The sequence below is a fragment of the Hoplias malabaricus genome, chromosome 2 (genome assembly GCF_029633855.1).
Source record: "Hoplias malabaricus isolate fHopMal1 chromosome 2, fHopMal1.hap1, whole genome shotgun sequence".
NCBI classification, from domain to species: Eukaryota; Metazoa; Chordata; class Actinopteri; order Characiformes; family Erythrinidae; genus Hoplias; species Hoplias malabaricus.
The window spans coordinates 80,966,220-80,987,747 of NC_089801.1; the positions used below are offsets into that span (position 1 = coordinate 80,966,220).

General features: G+C 39.7%; 2 protein-coding genes across 2 annotated transcripts in view; one reads left to right on the forward strand and one right to left on the reverse strand.

Annotated features, from left to right (window-relative positions):
* The window catches only part of LOC136678518 (NLR family CARD domain-containing protein 3-like), a 140,775-nt gene that overhangs the window by 92,318 nt on the left and 26,929 nt on the right, over window positions 1-21,528 (forward strand). The gene's annotated exons all lie outside the window — the stretch shown is intronic.
* LOC136687343 (NLR family CARD domain-containing protein 3-like) lies at window positions 1,644-20,006 on the reverse strand. The gene is made up of 7 exons (XM_066661727.1): window positions 19,739-20,006; window positions 18,499-18,591; window positions 16,420-18,205; window positions 5,261-5,434; window positions 3,516-3,689; window positions 2,883-2,929; window positions 1,644-2,185 (listed from the first exon to the last, which is right to left on the reverse strand). Exons 1-7 carry the CDS (start codon window positions 20,004-20,006, stop codon window positions 1,644-1,646), a joined length of 3,084 nt encoding a protein of 1,027 aa, XP_066517824.1.

Genomic DNA, 21,528 nt, shown 5'->3' on the forward strand with positions numbered 1-21,528 from the left:
TAAAGAACAATATTTGGATTACAGGTTGAAAATATCCATAGTGCATTACTCTGCATAGTCTCTTGCTATGGACACAGCCTGTGGTTTTCTGAGAGGAGAAGGTACAGTACAAATCTGAGTTTGCAGTTCACTCACAGTGCCTTACTGGGTGAAGGAAACTCATGCAGCTGCTTGCAAATGGAATTTTTAATGGTCTTTGATGTTTCATTTTCAGTTCCGCCCATCTAAAGAATATTTCAGTTAAAAAGCATTTATTTTTGTCAGTGATAATCCATTGTTGTATGTAAAATTTAAATTCATATGAGGTTATTTCATTTTTGTCATGATATTGGCACACAGTTATGAAAAAAGAAATGGCAAAAATGTATTTGTATTTTCACTGGATTTGCCACCCATATATTTTGCATTTAGGGTTTACACACACACACAGGAGGGATTTATTATTTGTATTTAATTAATTATGGGATACAACCACATACTGTACAGCAATAGTACAGTAAACACTCAGTACTACCCTTGTGGAGGAAGCGGGTATTACAATATTTATTTATATCTGTAACATGTATATCTGTAACTATATGCAAATTTTAAATAAAATAATATAATTTTTCTCTACGGGCGGCATGGTGGCCCAGCAGGTAGTGTCGTAGTCACACAGCTCCAGGGACCTGGAGGTTGTGGGTTCGAGTCCCGCTCCGGGTGACTGTCTGTGAGGGTGTGTGTCTGTGGTTTGTTCTCCCCGTGTCCGCGTGGGTTTCCTCCGGGTGCTCCGGTTTCCTCCTACAGTCCAAAAACACACGTTAGTAGGTGGATTGATGACTCAAAAGTGTCCGTAGGTGTGAGTGAATGTGTGTCTGTTTTTCCCTGTGAAGGACTGGTGCTCCCTCCAGGGTGTATTCCTGCCTGCCCAATGATTCCAGGTAGGCTCTGGACCCACCGTGGCCCTGAATTGGATAAGCGGTTACAGATAATGAATGAATGAATGAATTTTTATCTACGATAATGTTTTTTTGTTTTTTTTTTACTTTTACCTGCTGTGACACATAGCTGCCAAAGTTATTCTTTTTGCTGCTGATTATATATGATTACAATATGAATTATTTCATCAAAATATTTTTTGAAATTTTTGCATAATTTTAAAAATTTTTGATTTTGCAAGTTTCCCAGTGTAAAAGTCAGTCCAAACACATCTGCAACCACTGTAGTTCGGACTACAGTGATTTAAAACCAACATGGTTCAAATTATTGTGGTACTAACAAAGTATGACGGTTTTGGGAAACAGTCTGACTTCAGATGGTGGTTAGTTTAACCATGCATCGTACCACGTTAGTTCAATGCTAGGCTCTGTCAATGTATGGGAAATGTGCCCCTGCTTGAGAGGGAGAAAGAAATTGGAAAAGAGGAACAGAGATATATGATGAGAGAAGAGAAGGAAGGAGAGAGCATGAAAAAGGGAAAATGAAACAAAACGAAATGTGTTTTAGAACATTTTATGAAGTATATAATGAATGTTTACTAATGATAAATTTTCTTTTATCATTTTATTTTGTCTTTTATTTTGAAAATCCACTTCCTGATGCAGTTGGACTAAACTCTAGTGTTGCTGTCTTCACACAGCTGTGTCCAGCTGCAGAGTCTGGGTTTATTCTATCTGACACAAACGCACTGAGGAGTCTAAATGAAGATAAAACCCAGCACAGAGGGGTTCAGTGAATGTGGTGGTGAGTGTGTGTAAATGTGTGAGTGTGTGTGTGTCAGTGGAGATGCTGTAGAAGGACAGAGTGCCGGCCGGACAGTCCACATACACTCCTACTCTGTTAGATCTGGAGGGAGGAGGAGGGAGAGCAGTGATGTTCTTTTTGTGACGGACAGAGTAACTGTTATTAAAGCAGATCAGACTCCAGGACTTTTCATTTGCTCCAAACCCACAGTCACTGCGTCCTTTTCTCCCAACTGATTTATACGCCACTGAAATATAAACCCCCCACTTCCCACTCCACTCAGTTTCCCAGTAACAGCGTCCAGTCAGACTCTCTCTGCAAAGAACCTGCCCATAGTAGCTGAATCTCTCTGGATGATCAGGATACAACTGTTTCTCCTTCACACATGTCACCTTCCTGTTCCCCTCAGACAAAGAGAGATGTGTGTTCACTGTGTTTGGGTCCAGTGTGAGCTCACAGGCATCTGCACACAACAAGATACACAACACACAATCAGACACACAACACACAATTAGATACACTACATACAATCAGACACACCGCACACAATCAATCAGTCAGATACACAAAAAGATACACTACACACAATCGGATACTCCCCACACACACACGATCAGATATAAAACACGCATTCTAACATACAACACTAACGCACAACAAGATACACAACACAATATCATATACACTACACACAATCAGACACAACACACAATCATATACACTACACCAACACACAATCAGACACACAACACAATCATATACTCTACACACAATCAGATATTCTACATACAGTCAGATACACTAGTGACTTGCACAAAACACAGTCTGAACACAATTTGGAAGGAGAAGAGTCATTTTCACAATGAGCGACAAGACAGGACTGAACACATTGAGCTTATATACAGAGACACAATGATCTGCAGCTCACAGGTGTGGGGCAAGGCTAAGGTAAAACACAAGGAGAACACGTGACTATGACAAAAAATAAAACAGAGCAAAACACAGTTAACAGAACCTAAATATAAATAGATCCTGACATAAAGCTGGAGTTCATAAAATACTGAAGGTTTGCATTAATGATATCTGACAGTTTAAATACTGATTATTAGAAATTATTAATAATTCACGTGTGAACATTACACTGACCACAGTGAACTTACATTTCTTTGGGCCTGGTTTGATCCTGTTCTCCCCGGCATATTCCATCCTGAAAGAAGAAACATTCTTATCCAAGCTGTTTCTTAATATTGATCTTGCTAATGTGTTTTTCCCTGTGATTTTTAAGAACAGATAATTTTTCATTAAGAATGTTCAAATACCCATTTAGTGTACAACAGAGGTTGAAAGTAATAAAATACTTGTACTCATGTAACTGTAATTTAGTAGTTATTTTGTATACTTGTACATAATACTACTTAAAATAAAAGGGCAAAAAAAAACATTGCGCTGGAGTGAATGATGGGCTGGAGAGCAATTTAACTCTAGAATCATAAGAAATATGGAGACGGACATGTCCGTCACCGGTGCAAATCCAGCTGAGTGCGAAACCCCTTCAAATTCCTATATTCCTATGTATATATTAACAAATTAAGAAACTGTAGTTTAGTCCAGCAACATTCAACGCCATGCCCTGAGCAGGAAAGAGACTTCAGACCAGAGCCCTGAAGTTGTGGAATGAGCTTAAGGACTCAGGTAAATTTAAAGCTGCAGGTAAACAATATTTTCAGGGTTGTGTGGTGCTACATGGTACACATGTGCATGCAGTTGTACACAGTTGTACATAATTTAAATACCTGAGTATCTCCAGTCGGCAATTTAGGTCCACCTTTTTATCGGAGAGCAACATCTCTCCTGTGGCTCCTGGGTGGTTGTAGGACAGATCCAGTTCTTTCAGGTGTGAGGGGTTTGAACTCAGAGCTGAAGCCAGAGAAGCACAACCTCCCTTTGTAACCATACAACCAGACAATCTGGAGAAAACCAGAAAAAAAGAGCTGTAGTATTTACAGATGCAAAGCAGATTGATGTTTAGTACAAAACCAGCAAGCACCAAATTCTGTACATTATGGATAAACACTCTGACATAAAACAAAACATCCAACCATATAAAAATTCATTCATTTCATATAAAAATAAACCTGAATGATGTAAACAACACTGAATACTTTTTTGAGCAGCTTAGTATTTTCATATAACCAACATGTTTAAATTAAAAGTATTTGTTTTTTTTCATAATTTAAGGTACCTGAAGGTCCTCAGAGCCACAACAGAGTAAACAAACCTATATTCATTCATTCACTGTCTGTAACCCTTATCTAGTTTATACATTTTTTTGGATGACAGGCAAGGGTGACGTAAGAGGAATCAGAGAAAATGGTACTAATGGGTAATTATGTTATTTTTTCCATTCACTTGTTCACTGTGATATATTTAAAAATCAGATTAAATTTTGAACAGACATCACTAGCTTTGTTTAAAGACTACAGATGCCTAGTGTGAGTACACACTGGGAGAAAAGATTAGGTAAGATTAATCACATGCAGTAAAACATACATTACATGAGTTATATATAACAAGGTAAAATAGCTTCATTTTGATTTCAAGGATTTGCTCAAAAAAAGTATTCAGTGTTGTTTAAACATGTTGGTTATATGAAAATACTAAGCTGCACAAAAAGGTATTCAGTGTTGTTTACATCATTCAGGTTTATTTTCATATGAAATGAATAATGTTTTAAAAATATGCAAAAATATGTTTTAATGTTGATGTCTGCACCTGTAACGTGCTTGGTTCTGTTCTGTTTTGGTTCCTGGTTGTTCTTTTGTCATGTGTTCTTCCTGCCCTCATCCTGACTGACAAAACTCGGAACTCAGGTTCAATATTAACGAAAAAGTAGCAAATAAGTAAGGATTTGTGAGTTGTTTTATTTGTCATTTACCTGTTTTCCATATAATAATAATAATAATAATAATAGTTGAATGTCCATCTCTAGCATTTGCAATCTTATTTTTTTATTCCAGTGTTACATGGGAATTCAGCCATCTCTTGTTCTTTAACTGCCATTAATGTGACTAGACTCAAGGGGCTTGAGGAGAATGTCAGCTGTCCAGATCTCTAGATTACAATTCCATGATTATATGTGGTTGGTGTGTGGCATGGTGGTGCAACAGGTAGTGTCCTTCCATGGTCCAAAATCACACCTTGGTAGGTGGATTTGGTGACTCAAATGTGTCCCTAGGTGCCCAGTTATTCTGGGTAGCCTCCAGACCCACCATGACCATGAACTAATTTAGGGACCCTCTCTCATAGTTTGTTTAATTCAAAAATACATCTCAGATGAGAAGGAATTTCAGATTTCTGATTCAGACTGACTATGCATGACTTTCTTTATACATGGCTACAGATGATAAATGCATTATTTCCCATTATCCCACACTCTCACCCTAGAATTTCATGCACTTCTTCAGGGATATAAAAACAGCCTTATTCTGAATTCACAGCTTAGATTTTGCATTCAGATATAAATCATAGGCCATCTGACCTGAGTGTCTCCAGCTTACAGTGTGAACTCTTCAGTCCAGCACAGAGCTTCTCCACTCCTGAATCCTGCAGGTCATTGTTACTAAGGTCCAGTTCTTTTAGGAGGGAATTTGACTGTTGTAAAACTGATTCCAGACATTCACAAGTTTTCTCCACAAGATTACAAGTATCCAGTCTGAAAAGAGATAATTACATGAAAAATGTTTGTGTGGATTTTGTATTTTTTTTTACAATAATTTCATTTTGGTTCATTGCTTCTAGCATTAGGATGGGAGACACTGTAAATAGGTGTAATAAAAAACCCAAAATTAATGACTGGCCCCAAGTATTTGGGTATTCAGATATTTGTTTCCTATATTTGGTATATATTATTCCAGATATTTGGTTCGTAATTTTGAGATTCAGATATTCAGTTTTTTGCAAAAATGTGGTTGTCCGTAACGGAAAACCTCCAACACATTCAGGCCTCAGAAGTAAAAACGGTGCTTTCCCCACTCCACCTTTATTTAGGTTAATCAACATAAAAGTCTTTGAGGAAATGAAGCCTAAAGCTCAGTGATACAAAACAGCCTAACATGCTAAAACAACACACTTACAATGGAGCAAGGCGATGCCGCAGTTAATTTTGTCAGCTTTGTGCCTGAAATGTGAGCATCTTCACTCTAACTGGTTAAATAGTGTATATTATTTGCCTTAACACAGTCTGGAGAGAGGAATATTAAAGCAGTGTTTGGAAGCATATTTTGTTAATGACAACCATATACACCACCCCGTACCCAGAGTATTCGAATATTCACCAAATATCCTGGCTGAAGCCCTAAAAATTGTATTCACGACAGCCCTAGTTTTTAATCAAGCATGTCATAGAGATTTCATTAAGACTCCAGAACTGTGCGTGAAAATTGAGGAATGTCCCCATTAAATAACCTGGAGAAAAGTGTGGTGGACAAACTCAGGAGATTTGGTTGGAGTTCTGGGCACTGATGACACTGATGCACCCTGAACCTGCAGAACATTTCTTTGGAGCTTGATTGGGGCTGCTTATATCTACTATCCAGTGTTGCAACCTGTCCTCATTTTTTCTGTTCCATCCACATTCAGGGAGATTAGCTACAGTGCAATGGGTTATAAACTTCTTGATTATGTTGACCACCCTGGACAAAGGAACATCAAGATCTCTGGAGAAGGACTTGTAACCTTGATTACTCTATTGATATTTTTCCACAATTTTTCCAGTTCTCAAGTCCTCAGATATTTATCTTCTCCTCTTTCTGTTCTCCATGCTTAGTGTGACACATACAGACACACAATGCAAAGATTAAGTCAACTTCTCTCCTTTTTATCTGGTATCAGGTGTGATTTTTACATTGCCCACATTTGTTACTTGCCACAGGTGAGGTTAAATCAGCATCACATGCTGGAATCAAAATTTTGAAAAATAATTTTGTCTGGCCCATTTTTGGAGTTTTGGGTGAAATTTGATCAACTTTGACTTTTTTTTTGTTCCAATACACAAATATAAACGTGTATAACAAACCATGTGTAATTGCAATCATTTTCTAGTAGAAATACTTCATTTTCTGGAAGACTTTCAGGGGTGCCAACACCTTTGGCCATGTCTGTATTTATAACCATAATATGGGTGACTTGGGGAAACAAAAATGAATTTAGCATCAATGAAAAAGATACAGTACACATCAAAGATTTTGACACATCTTCTATTAGTGATTGGTGGAATAGGGCTGGCCAGGTATAGAACTGTACACCAGCCCTTACACCTTCACAACCCAAGTGTGAAGCAGTTCTACAAATTAATTCTTGACAAGGCCACAGCTGTTCACTGAAAACCGTTCCAGGTGACAACCTCATGAAGCTGACTGAGAGAACAGCGAGAGTGTGCAAAGGTGTCATGAAAGCAAAAGGGGGCTACTCTGTATCTAAAGTATAAAACATATTCTGGTTTCTTTAAGTGTTTTCTACATTATTCCATATGTGTTCCTTCATATATTCAATGTCTTCCACATTAATTTACAATGTAGAAAATAATAATTAAAAAAATAACTCAGAACTGTTGTGAAAAATAATTTTATCACTTTGTATTAGTGGACAAATATCATTGAATGATGATTAGTTAAAATTAGAAAGTATAATTACATATTCATTGTATGAAACCTTGTATTCATATGAATGATTAATCAGTATTTTAACCATGCATTTAAACAGTTTAGAATCTGCACACCTTCTGACATGCTGACTCAGTGTTTACATCTTTCTAATTCCTTAGATCTTTAACAGATCTGCACTTAGGCTTGTAGTATAAATTCCAAGTGTTAGTTAGGACAGTTGAACTTTAGGGCACCTTAGTGACCTCAACTCCATTAGTGACCCCTCTGTATCTTGGTGACAGAAAAGGAGTGTGGGTAATAAAACCTACAGAGTCAGAAGGGCAAGATGAGTGTTTTGGGGTCACAGGTGCATGGGAAACATGCACGCAGAAACCTGAGTACTAACATGTCTAATTATGCATATTAATATATGTTAATCAGCCAGAAACGCCTTGCCAGCAGGGTATTCGTCATTTGGGGTATAAAACTATGGAGTCAGAGGGGAGAGGTCAGAACTCTGCGTGGAAGTGCACTAGGTTTCTCATGTATTAGTTCTCCTGGTTCCAGTATTAAAATAAATACTTTGGTTTGCTTTGAACTTCACTCGACTGGTTTTTGTAACGCTTCCGGAACGAGCACGCCTCCCTCAGGAGAGGGGGTGTATTTTGGATCTTTTGGAGATCTTCTAAATTTTAATTACTTTGGGAACGGTCCAAAAAGAACTTTAATTCTTCAATTGGTGACCCCGGACGTGCGGAAGTGTGAGAACAAGACCGACTTCGGACTCCTTTCCACTCGCGGCCGCAATTTATTGAGGTGGGTGAGCAGACCCTGTTTTATTCAAATTCTGCATATTGGAAATTCTAAATCAGAGTGGTGCGGAGGTCTGAAGGCGGTCTGGAGTGAGGTAATGAGCAAATCTATTTATTTTAAATATGTTTTTATAATTTGTTATTGGTTTATACATTTGGGGTTGCTTGGTTATGGAATTAAAAATGGAATTTATAATGGTTTAAATGGATGTTGTGCCCATCATGGAATTTATAATGGAATTTAATATGGTATAGATGGATGATTGGTTCCCATCTTGGAACTGAGTGGTGGCGTCCTCCACTGGAATCTGACGAGGTGTCCAGTTAATTGCCCGGTCGGGAAGCCCGCCCGTGGGATTGGTTTCCCCTAAAAGTATATTCAAAGCGGAAGTTGTTCCCGCGTATTTATTAATTTAAAAACAGCGGAAGTTGTTCCCGCCACGGTTTGAAGTGTATTTTAATGCAACCTGATTGTGTATTAGTGTGTTCTATGTTCTAAGAGGCTGTGTTATTTTTTGGGGCTATTTGCATGACTGTTGTGTATGTCTCTGCTCGCTAGAGGGCGATAGAGGAGTGTCTTGCTGTGTATGTGTATGTGTGTGTGTGTGTCAGCTGAAAGAATTTTTTTTTTTGGGAGAGAATGGAGAAAGTGGGGGACTGATCAACCCCCTTTTCTTGTGCGGTTGTTTTTGACTGTGTGTGTGTGGAAAACCTTCCATGGGCTGTAAAGAGCCATAAATTTTATGTGAGTGTGTTTAGAGAAAAGAGGGGAAAGGACATCTCTGTTTTTAGAGTGTCAGAGAGAGAGTGTGTTTAATGAGAACGGAAAATGTCATAAAGAGAGATTTAGAAATTAATAGGGAAAGAAATTTGTAATGGTATAAATTATGAGCTTCGTTCAAGGACAGTTATTTAAAGAATATGAACCTCAATAAAATGAGGGGTTTGTTTATCTATGACAATGAGCCTGAACGGAAGACGTTTTAAAGTAAAATATATAAAGTTAATTAAATGAGCTTTCTTGGAGACTATACATTAAGAAAATATAGACAATGAGCTCCAGAAAGACGTTTTTAGAGGTTGAGAATAGGTGAAAGGAGAGCAAGGTGTAAAGCTGAGTTATTAATAGGATATATTGAGGTAATTGTAAGGTTTAAATATGGGAATTACAGGGAAAATTGTTAATTGAACACTTGCTCTAATTTTGAATCTGGTTTCTTTGATATTGTTAATTTAGGCTGGTGGTGGATAAAATATATTTTGTTTACTGCTTATTGTCCTAAGAATCTTATTTTTCTGGTTTAGTTAGTATTTTTAACTATGGTAATTAGTCTACAAAAAAAAAAAAATAATAATTTTATTTTCTGCCACGGTTTGAATTTTTCGTTAATCATAACATATTTTGTAACCTGCTTGCTATTTCTCTAGTTCATTAAATTTTGCTTTCACTTGCTATAATATATCTTGTGATTTCACTGTGGCTTGAGGACTGTTGAGTGTCTATGGACATTTGTTTTGTTACTAAAATATAGTCGTTGGTTTAATTCTGTGTTGTGGGATCTTAGTCTTGCTTTTCTTGCTTTTTCGTTTCCTACAAATTTTGTTTCATATATTGGTGTGTTATTTCCTTCTGACTAATAAGCTTTTTTCTCTCTCTCCGTGGGTCGGTTTCATACTTCATGTAAATTAGGCTTGACTTGCTTTTAAATTCAATACTGTGTTTGAAGACAAACTTATGTTTTCTATCCATCTGTGAAATTCTTCACAGGGTTGAGGAGGTTCTGCTTTTCTTGGCTGAGTTTCTAAACTTGACTTTAAAACTTTGGACTTTTTATTTTATATAAACTAAGGCGGACTGTGCTGAGAGCAGCGGCGGCTGCGTGGGCGATTTGCGTGGGTGCTGGGGAACTGTTTTAATTCACTCTGAATTGCAATGAAACCTAGCGGTGATAATTGATTTGCAATTAAAGGGTGAACTAGAACGAAGACCAATTCAGGTAAGGTCCAATTTTTTAATCAGCTTCTTACAGACACTATGGCTACTCCTAGAGACTTACATAATGAATTAAACGGCATTTACGGCGTGGGGAATTGGGAATGGAAACCGTTTGTACAACAAATTGACATAATAACTGAGGGATTAAAACTGGGAGAAATACATTTGAAAAAGCGGGATGTTGTGCACAAAAGTGTGCTACAGAGATTTGAAACGTGGGCTAAATTACATACAGGGGAGAAAACTTGTTTAAATACCGGTATTAATCAGTTGAAATGAGAGCTGGAGGAAAGATTATGTCAGGCTGAAGTAGAGGTTAGTAAGGCTAGCCTTTTCCAAAGACCTAAGGCAAATAAAAGTTTAAAAATAGCTAAAACGGACATTGCGGAGCTTCAAAATTTTAAAATGGCGTTCCTCAGTCTCATTCCGCAGCTCGTGCTATTGAAGACACCAGGTCCGTCACCTTCGGACGCTCTATCACTCACTGCCGTAAACACGGAAGTGGACATTGAGTATATGAAACACAAGGGGGAGGAGCCTACAGCTCCTACAGCTCCGCCTCCCCCATATAACATAGGTCACGTCACACCAGTTGATAATGTCCCACCAGTTGATAATATCCTCCCTGTTTTCAGTGTTGATTCCGGCAAAGTGAGCGTACAGACAGACACAAGAGGTCGGGATTTTGCTTGCGAGCAGCCAGCTCAAAGTGACAAACAAACAAATGCACACACAGACGACCCATTCCAATTGCGAAAGCCACATGAGTCAATTTTAAATACACATATGGATATTAATACTGACCGTTATGACATTATTGATGACACGGGAAAGCATGTAGAACAGGATAATCCGCGTCTTGTCGATAAACAAACACTGACTACTCCATTTAAGAACTTGATGTCACGTAAAAATAAACAAAACATCAGGATTAAAGCAGATTTAGACGGCCATGTCACAACGGATGACTTTGACCAAGATGAGGGACTTATAGCAGATGATGAGGACAGTGCGAATGAACGTCGTGGTGGTAGACGGATTACTGATTTGAACAAAACATTGCGTGCCATGGAACAACTTATACTAGCAGAACAGAGACAATTGGACTTAAAACAACAGTCTTTAGAATGCGACATGCACACCTCAGACAAAACGGACATTTTGAGACGTAGCACCGGACCTCGACACCCACCTGACAGATATAAGACTGACACTAACGTTGACACTATGTTTCCATTAGTGGCCACTAGTACAGGAACATATAAATATGTACCATTATCATTAACTGATGCACAGACTTTGGTCGATCAGCTTCTGCCTTTATGTAGTGGAGCGGCTGCTTGGATTAGAAAGCTGGACAGTCTGACAGGTGGAGTGACTGTAGCACTTGGGGATTTTAGAAATAGTATTAAAAGATCAACTACTTCCATGGAAGCAGCTGAAATAGAGAAAAAGGCTGAGACATTTACTGAACCTGACTATGATCTTTTCTATATGAACAATTATAAGGAAAAATTTGATAATAAAGACAAGGAGATACTTAAGTTACAAAGAGACCTACTAACTGTTCAACTAGCAGAGGCCAGGAAATCTATAAATAATAATAAAAAGCAAATAAAGTCTGATACCATGATGCCTATGACTGCACTGCCACATATGCAATCACCACAAATATTTATAAACAAAAACACATATATGCCTACTCAATCAGGGCCACCACAAAACCCACCATATAATTATGGACTAAGTCCATATTTCCCATATCAGCCCTACTCATGGAGCAGGGGGCGTGGTAATGGTGGGAGGAGGGGCAGGGCCCGCCGTCGGACAGCGGCATGTCTAAGATGTGGAGCTTTGGACCACTGGGCAGCACAATGTAGGGCACCACTGTCTACTGACACCAGCTATCCACAACAGGCACCACAACCACAGGCGGCACCAAAACCGGAGCCATCACATCTTCCTGCTGGCCAATACAGCATGGAGCCGTGGGGTGGACATTGACGGGGCCATGAGGAGCACCAGGACAGCAGGGCCAGGGCAGAACCATGCTGTCATTAACTGTGGGGGCCTCCGAAATTGTTTTTCTGGTGGACACGGGAGCCACATGGTCAGCCATCAACGTTGTATTACCTGCACATTTGATGAGCGAACACACTGTGCAAGTAAGGGGCTTCTCGGGGAAACCTACATCACTGCCAAAAACAAGACATTTGCCAGTCAGTACTGGTACACAGACTGTGTCACATTCATTTTTAATTCCACCACAAGCACCCTTGAACATTTGTGGTAGAGACTTGTTGACTATTTTATGCCAACCAGATGGGATCACACTTATGTGGTTGGACGGACACAAAACTGTGGCAGTGGTGGGGTACACTGACGGTATGTACCTGATGAGACCTCAACAGGATGAGTCGATAGACATTTCCTGGGCTTTAGTGACTGGACAGACGGACCGGTCACCACGACTCATTGCCTTGTTCCACCACTGGTCGACTTGGATTACAGCCATGGCACCCTACGTTCCTCCGCCCGACCCATTCCATGTCACTCTGTTTTATGAGGTAGGGGGAGATTTAACTTATTATGAATATTTTCAAACAGAATTAGAGGGCATACAGTGGTCGGTTAATACCACAGGGATTTGTGTGGGTCCTGAAGGGGTGGCATCTCCTGTTTCACTAACACCACAACAACATTGTTGGTACAAACTGTCTGACACCGTGGCACCACACATTTCACTAGCTCTCGATCAGAGACACAAGGCCAAGCAGTTGGGCCCTATGGTAAAAAGAGCAAATGAGGCCACGGATTGGGTCAGGACACAGCTGCTTGGTCTCATGTTTTCGCAGTCCACACAGACATATCACATCACTGATAACTCACTAATCTTAGTCACATTGCACCATTAATTGCTGCCTAGACACCATGGTTGTGAGGACTGTGCTTATCTACAGATGGAGGTTTTATTAGCATCACTACCTGACACATTGTGGTCCACAGGACCAGATGATGTATGATAGACTAATCAAACACTTGTCTATTTTTGTATGAATATTACACAACCAATTTGGATTGCCCAATATAAACAACAAACCAGAGACTGTGTAAGAACATGTTAGCATTTTTAGAACTGACTGGTTACAGCAGACAATACATTACTGACTTTGTTGGACGAACATAACCTTTTAGACATGGTGAAATTGCTAGGGATGAGAAATTTGTCTGGTAAGCTAAATGGACGGTGGAGTCTGAACAGGCGTTTATAGACGTTAAACAAGCCTTATCAGTTGCAGTTTACTTAGCCAGACTTGACTATTAATTACCTTTTTACGCAGATGTTTCTGAAACAGACACTGTGATTAATGGTGTACTGTTTCAGAAAAAGGGGGATGGTAGAGCAGTACTAATGTATTTAAGTGTCTCATTGGACCTTATAGAGAGGAGACAATCACAGTGCACAAGACATGTAGCAGGACTGACTAAATTAGTTCAGAAAACAGCACATTTGGTAGCAGGATATCCATTGCGCATTCTAACCACACATGGAGTAGTAGCGTACATAAACTCACAGATGTTCACACTCACTACATTGAGACAGAGACGCATTCACAAAGCATTGACTGCACCCAACATCACCTACACACGAAGGAGTTAATATGGCGGATGGGATGATGGAAGGTCCACCACATGAATGCGAGGAACAGGTGGAAAGGCAAGGAAAAGTAAGACCAGACTTACAAGCCACACCCATTCCAGGGTCATGGAATTTATGGACGGATGGGTGTGGGTACAGGGCAGATACAGGTGAAGTCAGAGCAGGATACGCAGTAGTTCAGGAAGCGAAGGGGGAAACACATGAGTTTCAGACAGTTATTGCAGACGAAGTGAAACAAAACCCATCGGCGCAGAAGGCAGAACTGCTAGCAGTAATTTCAGCATTAGAAGTGGCACATATAGGAAAACAACAAAACACTGGAAAATTAAAAACAATGGTGGCACCCATACATGTCAGCATTAGTGGTTGATTACATCACTAAATGTCAGATTTGTAACATTCAGAATGTAACAAAAGCATTTAAACTAGCTCCAGGAAGGTTTCCATTGCCAGATTCTTATGGACATGAGATTCAAATGGATTACACAGATATGATTGACCCCATTAGGAGATATAGATATCTCCTGGTCGTAGTAGATAGATTCTCGGGGTGGGTAGAGGCACTCCCCACTCTGAGGGAAGATGTAAAATCAGTCTGTAAGTTTCTGATTAATTGTTGGATTACGGACCATGGGTTTCCTAGGAAAAAATTTTTTATTTTTTATTTTTTATATTTTTTCAGATAACGGGAGTCATTACATGAGTAAAACACTGCAGTGGGTGGAGCAGTCGTTGGGGCTGCGCCATAGCTATGGTTGTGTGTATCATCCTGCCTCACAAGGTCAGGTGGAGAGGATGAATTAAAATTTGAAATCTAAATTAGCAAAAATCAAACTGGCCAAGGGCATGAATTGGCTTCATGCCCTTCCAATTGCTTTAATTAGTGTCCATAGTTCAGTGAACAGAAATACAGGGTTAAATCCTTTTGAATTAGAGAGGGGCATCCCTTTTTAAGGCCCCTCCAGCGCGCTTGCGTCCCCCCAGAAACTACCTCAAGTAGAGTACCGACAGCTATATGAGAACTAAAAGCTGTTTGTAAAGATTTCTCTATACAGGTGAAGGAAAGGAGAGAAGGAGAAGAAACGGAGGAGAAGGATCCAGAAGTGACAGTCTCACCCTGGGTCCTCCTGAAGGTCATCAAGCGGAAGTGGTACAAACCTCGCTGGACAGGACCCTACCAAGTGACAGAGAGAACCAGTTGTGCAGTCCGGTTGAAGGGTAAAGGCTTATAGTGGTACCACCTCACAACAGTGCAGAGCCGCACCGACACCTAACATCAAACATTCACTGAAGGAAAAACAACACCTCAGAAGAGGCTGATCAAGCAGCCTCAACCAACATAGGGGCAGAATAATCCCCTGAGGCAGGGGCACGACAAGGAAAGTCTATCCTTGCCCCCAGCGCAGATCCCTACCAACGGATGAAGAATACACTTTAACACATACACATATAGGGCTCATTGTAATCTCTTAGTCCAGAGAGTGAGTGGTAGGACAGAGGTGTCCACTCCTAACAGGAGTGGTGTAATTGCCCGCTACCACCACAATCTGCCATCACGCTCTACCTAAGTAACTCGTCAAACCGGGGGTGACCTAGGCAGACCAATTTAACATTAATTGCTTACCATTTATTTAAATGTATTGACCTGTCAGTTGGACAGGTCAAAAGGGGGAATTGTTGTGAAAAATAATTTTATCACTTTGTATTAGTGGACAAATATCATTGAATGATGATTAGTTAAAATTAGAAAGTATAATTACATATTCATTGTATGAAACCTTGTATTCATATGAATGATTAATCAGTATTTTAACCATGCATTTAAACAGTTTAGAATCTGCACACCTTCTGACATGCTGACTCAGTGTTTACATCTTTCTAATTCCTTAGATCTTTAACAGATCTGCACTTAGGCTTGTAGTATAAATTCCAAGTGTTAGTTAGGACAGTTGAACTTTAGGGCACCTTAGTGACCTCAACTCCATTAGTGACCCCTCTGTATCTTGGTGACAGAAAAGGAGTGTGGGTAATAAAACCTACAGAGTCAGAAGGGCAAGATGAGTGTTTTGGGGTCACAGGTGCATGGGAAACATGCACGCAGAAACCTGAGTACTAACATGTCTAATTATGCATATTAATATATGTTAATCAGCCAGAAACGCCTTGCCAGCAGGGTATTCGTCATTTGGGGTATAAAACTATGGAGTCAGAGGGGAGAGGTCAGAACTCTGCGTGGAAGTGCACTAGGTTGCGTTTCTCATGTATTAGTTCTCCTGGTTCCAGTATTAAAATAAATACTTTGGTTTGCTTTGAACTTCACTCGACTGGTTTTTGTAACGCTTCCGGAACGAGCACGCCTCCCTCAGGAGAGGGGGTGTATTTTGGATCTTTTGGAGATCTTCTAAATTTTAATTACTTTGGGAACGGTCCAAAAAGAACTTTAATTCTTCAGAACTCATTGAATGAAAAGATGTGTCCAAACCTTTGACTGGTGCTGTACATTCACACTATATGGAAAATGGCCCAAAACAAAGGAAACCCTCACTGCGTGGATGTGTTCAAACGTTTTATGGGTACTGTACGTACAGAGCTCGCTGAGTGTTTTTCACCACTGGCAGTAATCTCCTCAATCCTTCATCTGATGGTCTGTATTTCTTCAGCTCAAATTTCTTTTGTGTCTCCTCTGACATCAGTAACATAAAAAGCAGAGCTGACCACTGTGTGGAGGAGAGTTTCTGTGTTGAGAGATCTCTTGAGTTCAGGTAGTTCTGGATCTCACTTGTCAGAGAACTGTCTTTCAGTTCATTCAGACAGTGGAAGAGGTTGATGGTATTCTCTGAGGATGTTTCCTTTTTAACTTTTCTCTTAATGTAGTCTGCAATGCCTTTCAGAAATTCTTCATTTATTTGCATCTCTGGCTGTAGACTCATGAGAAGTCTCTGATTAGATTCCAGTGACAGACCAAGAAGAAAGCGGAGGAAAAGGTCCAGGTGTCCATTTTCACTTTTCAAGGCTTTTTTCACTGCAGTTTTGAAGAGGTCAAGCAGTGTGTGTTTAAACATCCACTGTATTTTCTCCAGTGCGGTCTGAAGAAGTGGGTTGGATGTCTGACTGAAAGTGAGGAACACAAATACAGCAGCAAGAAATTCCTGGAAACTCAAATGCACAAAGCTGAACACCTTCTCGTCCTTCTTAAAGATTTGTGTACACACTCCAGAGTACACTAAATCCTTTTCAACCTCAATGTCACATTCTTTCAGATCCTTGTCATAGAATAGGATCTGTCCCTTCTGCAACTGAAGAAAAGCTAATTTTCCAAGCTTCAGTACACCCTCTGCTCCTAGTTTACCTCTCTCAGATGGTGGAACTGTGCTGTTTTTGTTCTGCACTGTGCTGTATTTCTCACTCTTTTGTCTCGTGTGAAACAGCAGGAAACGCGTGTACATTTCTGTCAGAGTTGTGGGAGCATTCCTCATGTCTTCCTCATTCTTCAAAATTTCCTGAAGCACAGAGGCTGAGATCCTACAGAAGACTGGTATGTGACACAAGATGTGAAGACTTCTAGCTCTTCTAATGTGTGTGATTATTCTGCTGGCTTGATCCTGATCTCTGATTCTCTTTCTGAAGTATTCCTCCTTCTGTTGGTCATTGAATCCACGTATTTCTGTCACGTGATCAAAGTACTCACGTGGGATCTGATTGGCTGCTGCTGGTCGAGAGGTGATCCAGATGAGAGCAGAAGGAATAAGATGTCCTTTGATGAGGTTTATTGTTAGTTTATTGAGAGTGGTCTCCTCTGTTACATTAGATACTTTCTTCTGCTTAAAATCCAGACTGAGTTGACTTTCATCCAGTCCATCCAATATAAAAACCATCTTACACTTGTCATTCAAAATCTCCAGTGCATCTCCACCACAGAACTCAGGATGAAAATAAAGCAGAAGTGTCCAGAGGCTGTATTCTTCATCTTTGATCAAGTTCATCTCTCGAAATGGAATGAACCATACAAAGTCTAAGTCCTGGTTGGTTTTGTCCTCGGCCCAGTCAAGAATGAACTTGTGTACAGAGGCTGTTTTTCCCACTCCAGCGATTCCCAGTGTGAGTACTCTTGTACTACACACATCAGACCTCACTTTGAAAAGTTCTGTGAATGTAACGGGTGTTTCATCGGGTTTGGGATAAAAAGTCTTTATCTGTCTAACTTCATGTTCAGTGCTCACTCCTCCAGTGCAACCTTCAATCACATAGAGTTCAGTGTAAATGTCCTTTAGTGGCACATTACTTCCTTCCTCTGAAGTCCCCTCATAAAACTTAGCAAAGTGTTTCTTAAACTTTATTTTCATTGTTCCTTTGACAATACATTGCTGTTTATCTACGGAAGGTAAGAACAAAACATGGTTATGAGTTTCATGACATGAGAAGAACAAATTGTGATCAATAGACATTTTAACCTGACTTTATTCATCACAAATAAAAAATATATATAGTTTTCATAGAGTCTTTGCTGATAAAGAAGTGAGTATAGATGCTGAGGTGTGAATGTGTACAATCACTCTTCATAAAATTCAGTATGTCAACAACAGAAATTAAACAGTGATTTGTTGTGTTGATTCAAATTCAAACTCTGTTTCTGTAGGATATGATTTACAGTGATGATAAATTCACCTGCAGTCAGCACTCTATCTGAGTCTCCAGTCGGAATTGCACTGAATAAGGAAGATGCACTTTTATCACAAACTTCTACATTTCTGTCTCCAACTGAAAGAGGGAACAAAAGTTTAAGTTAAAACCCCTATCTATAGCTCCCACTGAATAGGAAAAAACACTCAGGCTATGCATAAACAAAGATATTAAGAAAACAGGATTTTATCAAAACAGCTGTGTGGTCTTTTGAAAACCACAGGTGAGTGTTAGAGGCCAATGTTAAACAAGGCTTCAGCCTGCTAGGAGCATAAAACAAGATTCTGGCGCAGTGGACAAAGGTCATGCAATTTTTATTTGCAAGCAGGAAGAGGTGGCACGGTGTGCAACAAAAGTGTCACAAGCAAAACAAGGCCAGAGGCTTCACAGGGAAGTGGAAGATCACTTTGCAAGAGTTGTGGGTGATCAAGGCAAGTCGTAATAAGTTTTTGCGGGGAGCAACTTATGACATCCTTCCAACACCTCAAAACCTTGGACAGCAAACAGGTTATAAACGCTGAGTTTTACTTGATTCTTGTTTCGGCTCAGGATTCAACACACATCTGATGTCCTCTCTCAGACATGAAATTTCTAAGCAAATTTGATTAGAACGTACTTTCATACTTACCATTGGCAACTATGGAGCCAAGCAAAACATGCTCTTTAGCAATTACACTGAATTCATTCATTCATTATCTGTAACCACTTATCCAATTCAGGGTCGCGGTGGGTCCAGAGCCTACCTGGAATCATTGGGTGCAAGGCAGGTATACACCCTGGAGGGGACGCCAGTCCTTCACAGGGCAACACAGACACATTCACATCTATGGACACTTTTGAGTCGCCAATCCACCTACCAACGTGTGTTTTTGGACTGTGGGAGGAAACCGGAGCACCGGAGGAAACCCACGCGGACACGGGGAGAACACACTTAACTCCTCACAGACAGTCACCGGAGTGCGAATCGAACCCACAACCTCCAGGTCCCTGGAGCTGTGTGACTGCGACAGTACCTGCTGCGCCACTGCACCGCCAAATACACTGAATATTAATTCTCATATTTTTTTTATATTACATGCATTACATTTAGATAGGACACCAACAAATAATGGTGTTTGGGCTGGAAAACAGGAGCAAGAGAATAAAAAGGGAATATAAAAAATTATATGAATATGAAAAAGAAGGGTGTGTGTTTAAACAATGAATATAATTTCAGATTCAGTACCAAGTTTCAATTTGGTCTTCAGCTCCTCTGCGAGTTGGTTCTGGTTCATTTTTTTCAGGACAATCAGTGTGATCTCTACAGCTCTATTCCTCCCATATGCATTCATCATTTTATCCACAGTTTTAGGTCTGCCTGCCTTCTCCAGCTCAGCCCGTGGGATATGGGTGAAATTATCCACACCATTGGTCAAATAAAACTGAAATAATTCCAGGTCTTTGCCCTCCAGGTCAAGAAGAGTACTCAGCAGCACTTCTGAGATTGTTGTCATTGTGAAACACTAAAGAGTAAAAAGGAAATGAAAGTGTTTCATAAGTTCATAAGAAAATAACACACATGTGGCTAGGACACAATTCAATGAAAACAAACCTTGTATCAGACTGAAATTCAGGACAAACTCATGAAGCAGTGATAACACCCATCAGAAATCTGAGAGCAGAGTTACCTGATTCTGAGGTGGATTTTCAGTGTCTTTCAGAGGGGTCTAAAGTAGAAAAGTTCAGCTGTGTCTTTATCAGGAAATCTAGTCTTTCCACATAGAACAGAAATAATCTCATGATCTTTTATACACCTCTACACACACACACCCTCACTACTGAGGTTAAGACTGAAAAATAAACATGCTGTCACTTCAATCCCAGTTACTCAGAGAGGGAGCAGAGAGCAGTGAGATAAATTACAATTGACATCATTAACACACACAGCCTAAAAAGCAGTGTTCAACAGTTACTTCAATAGGAGGAAATTAAAGAAAGAAGTTTTCAAACTTTTCAGTGAGGACATTTGTGAGACACTGGGTGTCTTTGACTTTTTTAACTTTAACAACTGGTGTTTACAATATTTACTGGTAACCTATATTAATAACTATCAGACTAATACACTCTGAACAGTAGGAACAGTGATGGAAGTTACAGTTAAATGTCATTTCAGCACGTCTAACACAGAAAACCTCACTTCTCCTTCATATTCACTTTGTTCACTGGATCTTCTTTGCTCTGAATTTTGGGTTTGTAACATAACATAACAGATACCAGGCGGAAGCAGATTCAGATATGTGCACAAGTTACAAAACTGAATGAATACATAAGCAAGCTGAACCGTATTTACTGTATTTATTACAAGACACACACGCACACACAACTTTACTTTTAAAGTTCAGAGGGACTATTCTCTGGCTTCATCTGATTTCTCTAAATGGGATTTAACCAGAAACACAGAAGCTAGTCAGAACACTTTTTAATCATGTTACACTGAAGACTGTGGAGTAAACATGTGTTTTACTGGACTGATTGTCCAGAAATTTTAAGGTAATAAAGAAAATGAGAAAACATAAAAAAAAGATTCAAGGTCTTACACAGATATTTCAATAACGCATCACACATTTCACATCCCTGAACACTAAAATCCACTGAAATCGAACACAAACACATGTAATGTAATGTAAAGTGACACATGTAATGTCACTCATCAGAAATATGTGAACCGATTTACCTGATTCTTTACCTGGATCCTCAGAGTCAGGTACAACTGCATCAAGAAATCAGTCCACCACGTCAACACTGATTCAGTCCCCTTTCTTGTCTTTACCTGGACTTTATACTGACAGCACCCTCGTAGAAACCCTGGGTAAAGTCCAAGTCACACAGTATCTAATTCATTCGCTGCACAGGTGCCTCCCTATGCCTTAAACATGTGGAACATTTCCAATCAAATAGAGTTTGTGGCTGGAATTGAAAAAGGCTGTTCATGCTTGATTTCCAACCTTACAGAGCTTGAGCAGTTTTGCAAAGAGA

Bases quoted from the DNA above. Each gene is read 5' to 3' on its own strand.
- LOC136687343 (XM_066661727.1), bottom strand. From the start codon at position 20,006: ATGACAACAATCTCAGAAGTGCTGCTGAGTACTCTTCTTGACCTGGAG. The intron at 5,435-16,419 runs GTACGTACAGTA...ATCTCTTTTCAG, and splicing joins AAAAACACTCAGCGAGCTCT to ACTGGATACTTGTAATCTTG. The intron at 3,690-5,260 runs GTCAGATGGCCT...GGTTTTCTCCAG, and splicing joins TGTAAGCTGGAGACACTCAG to ATTGTCTGGTTGTATGGTTA.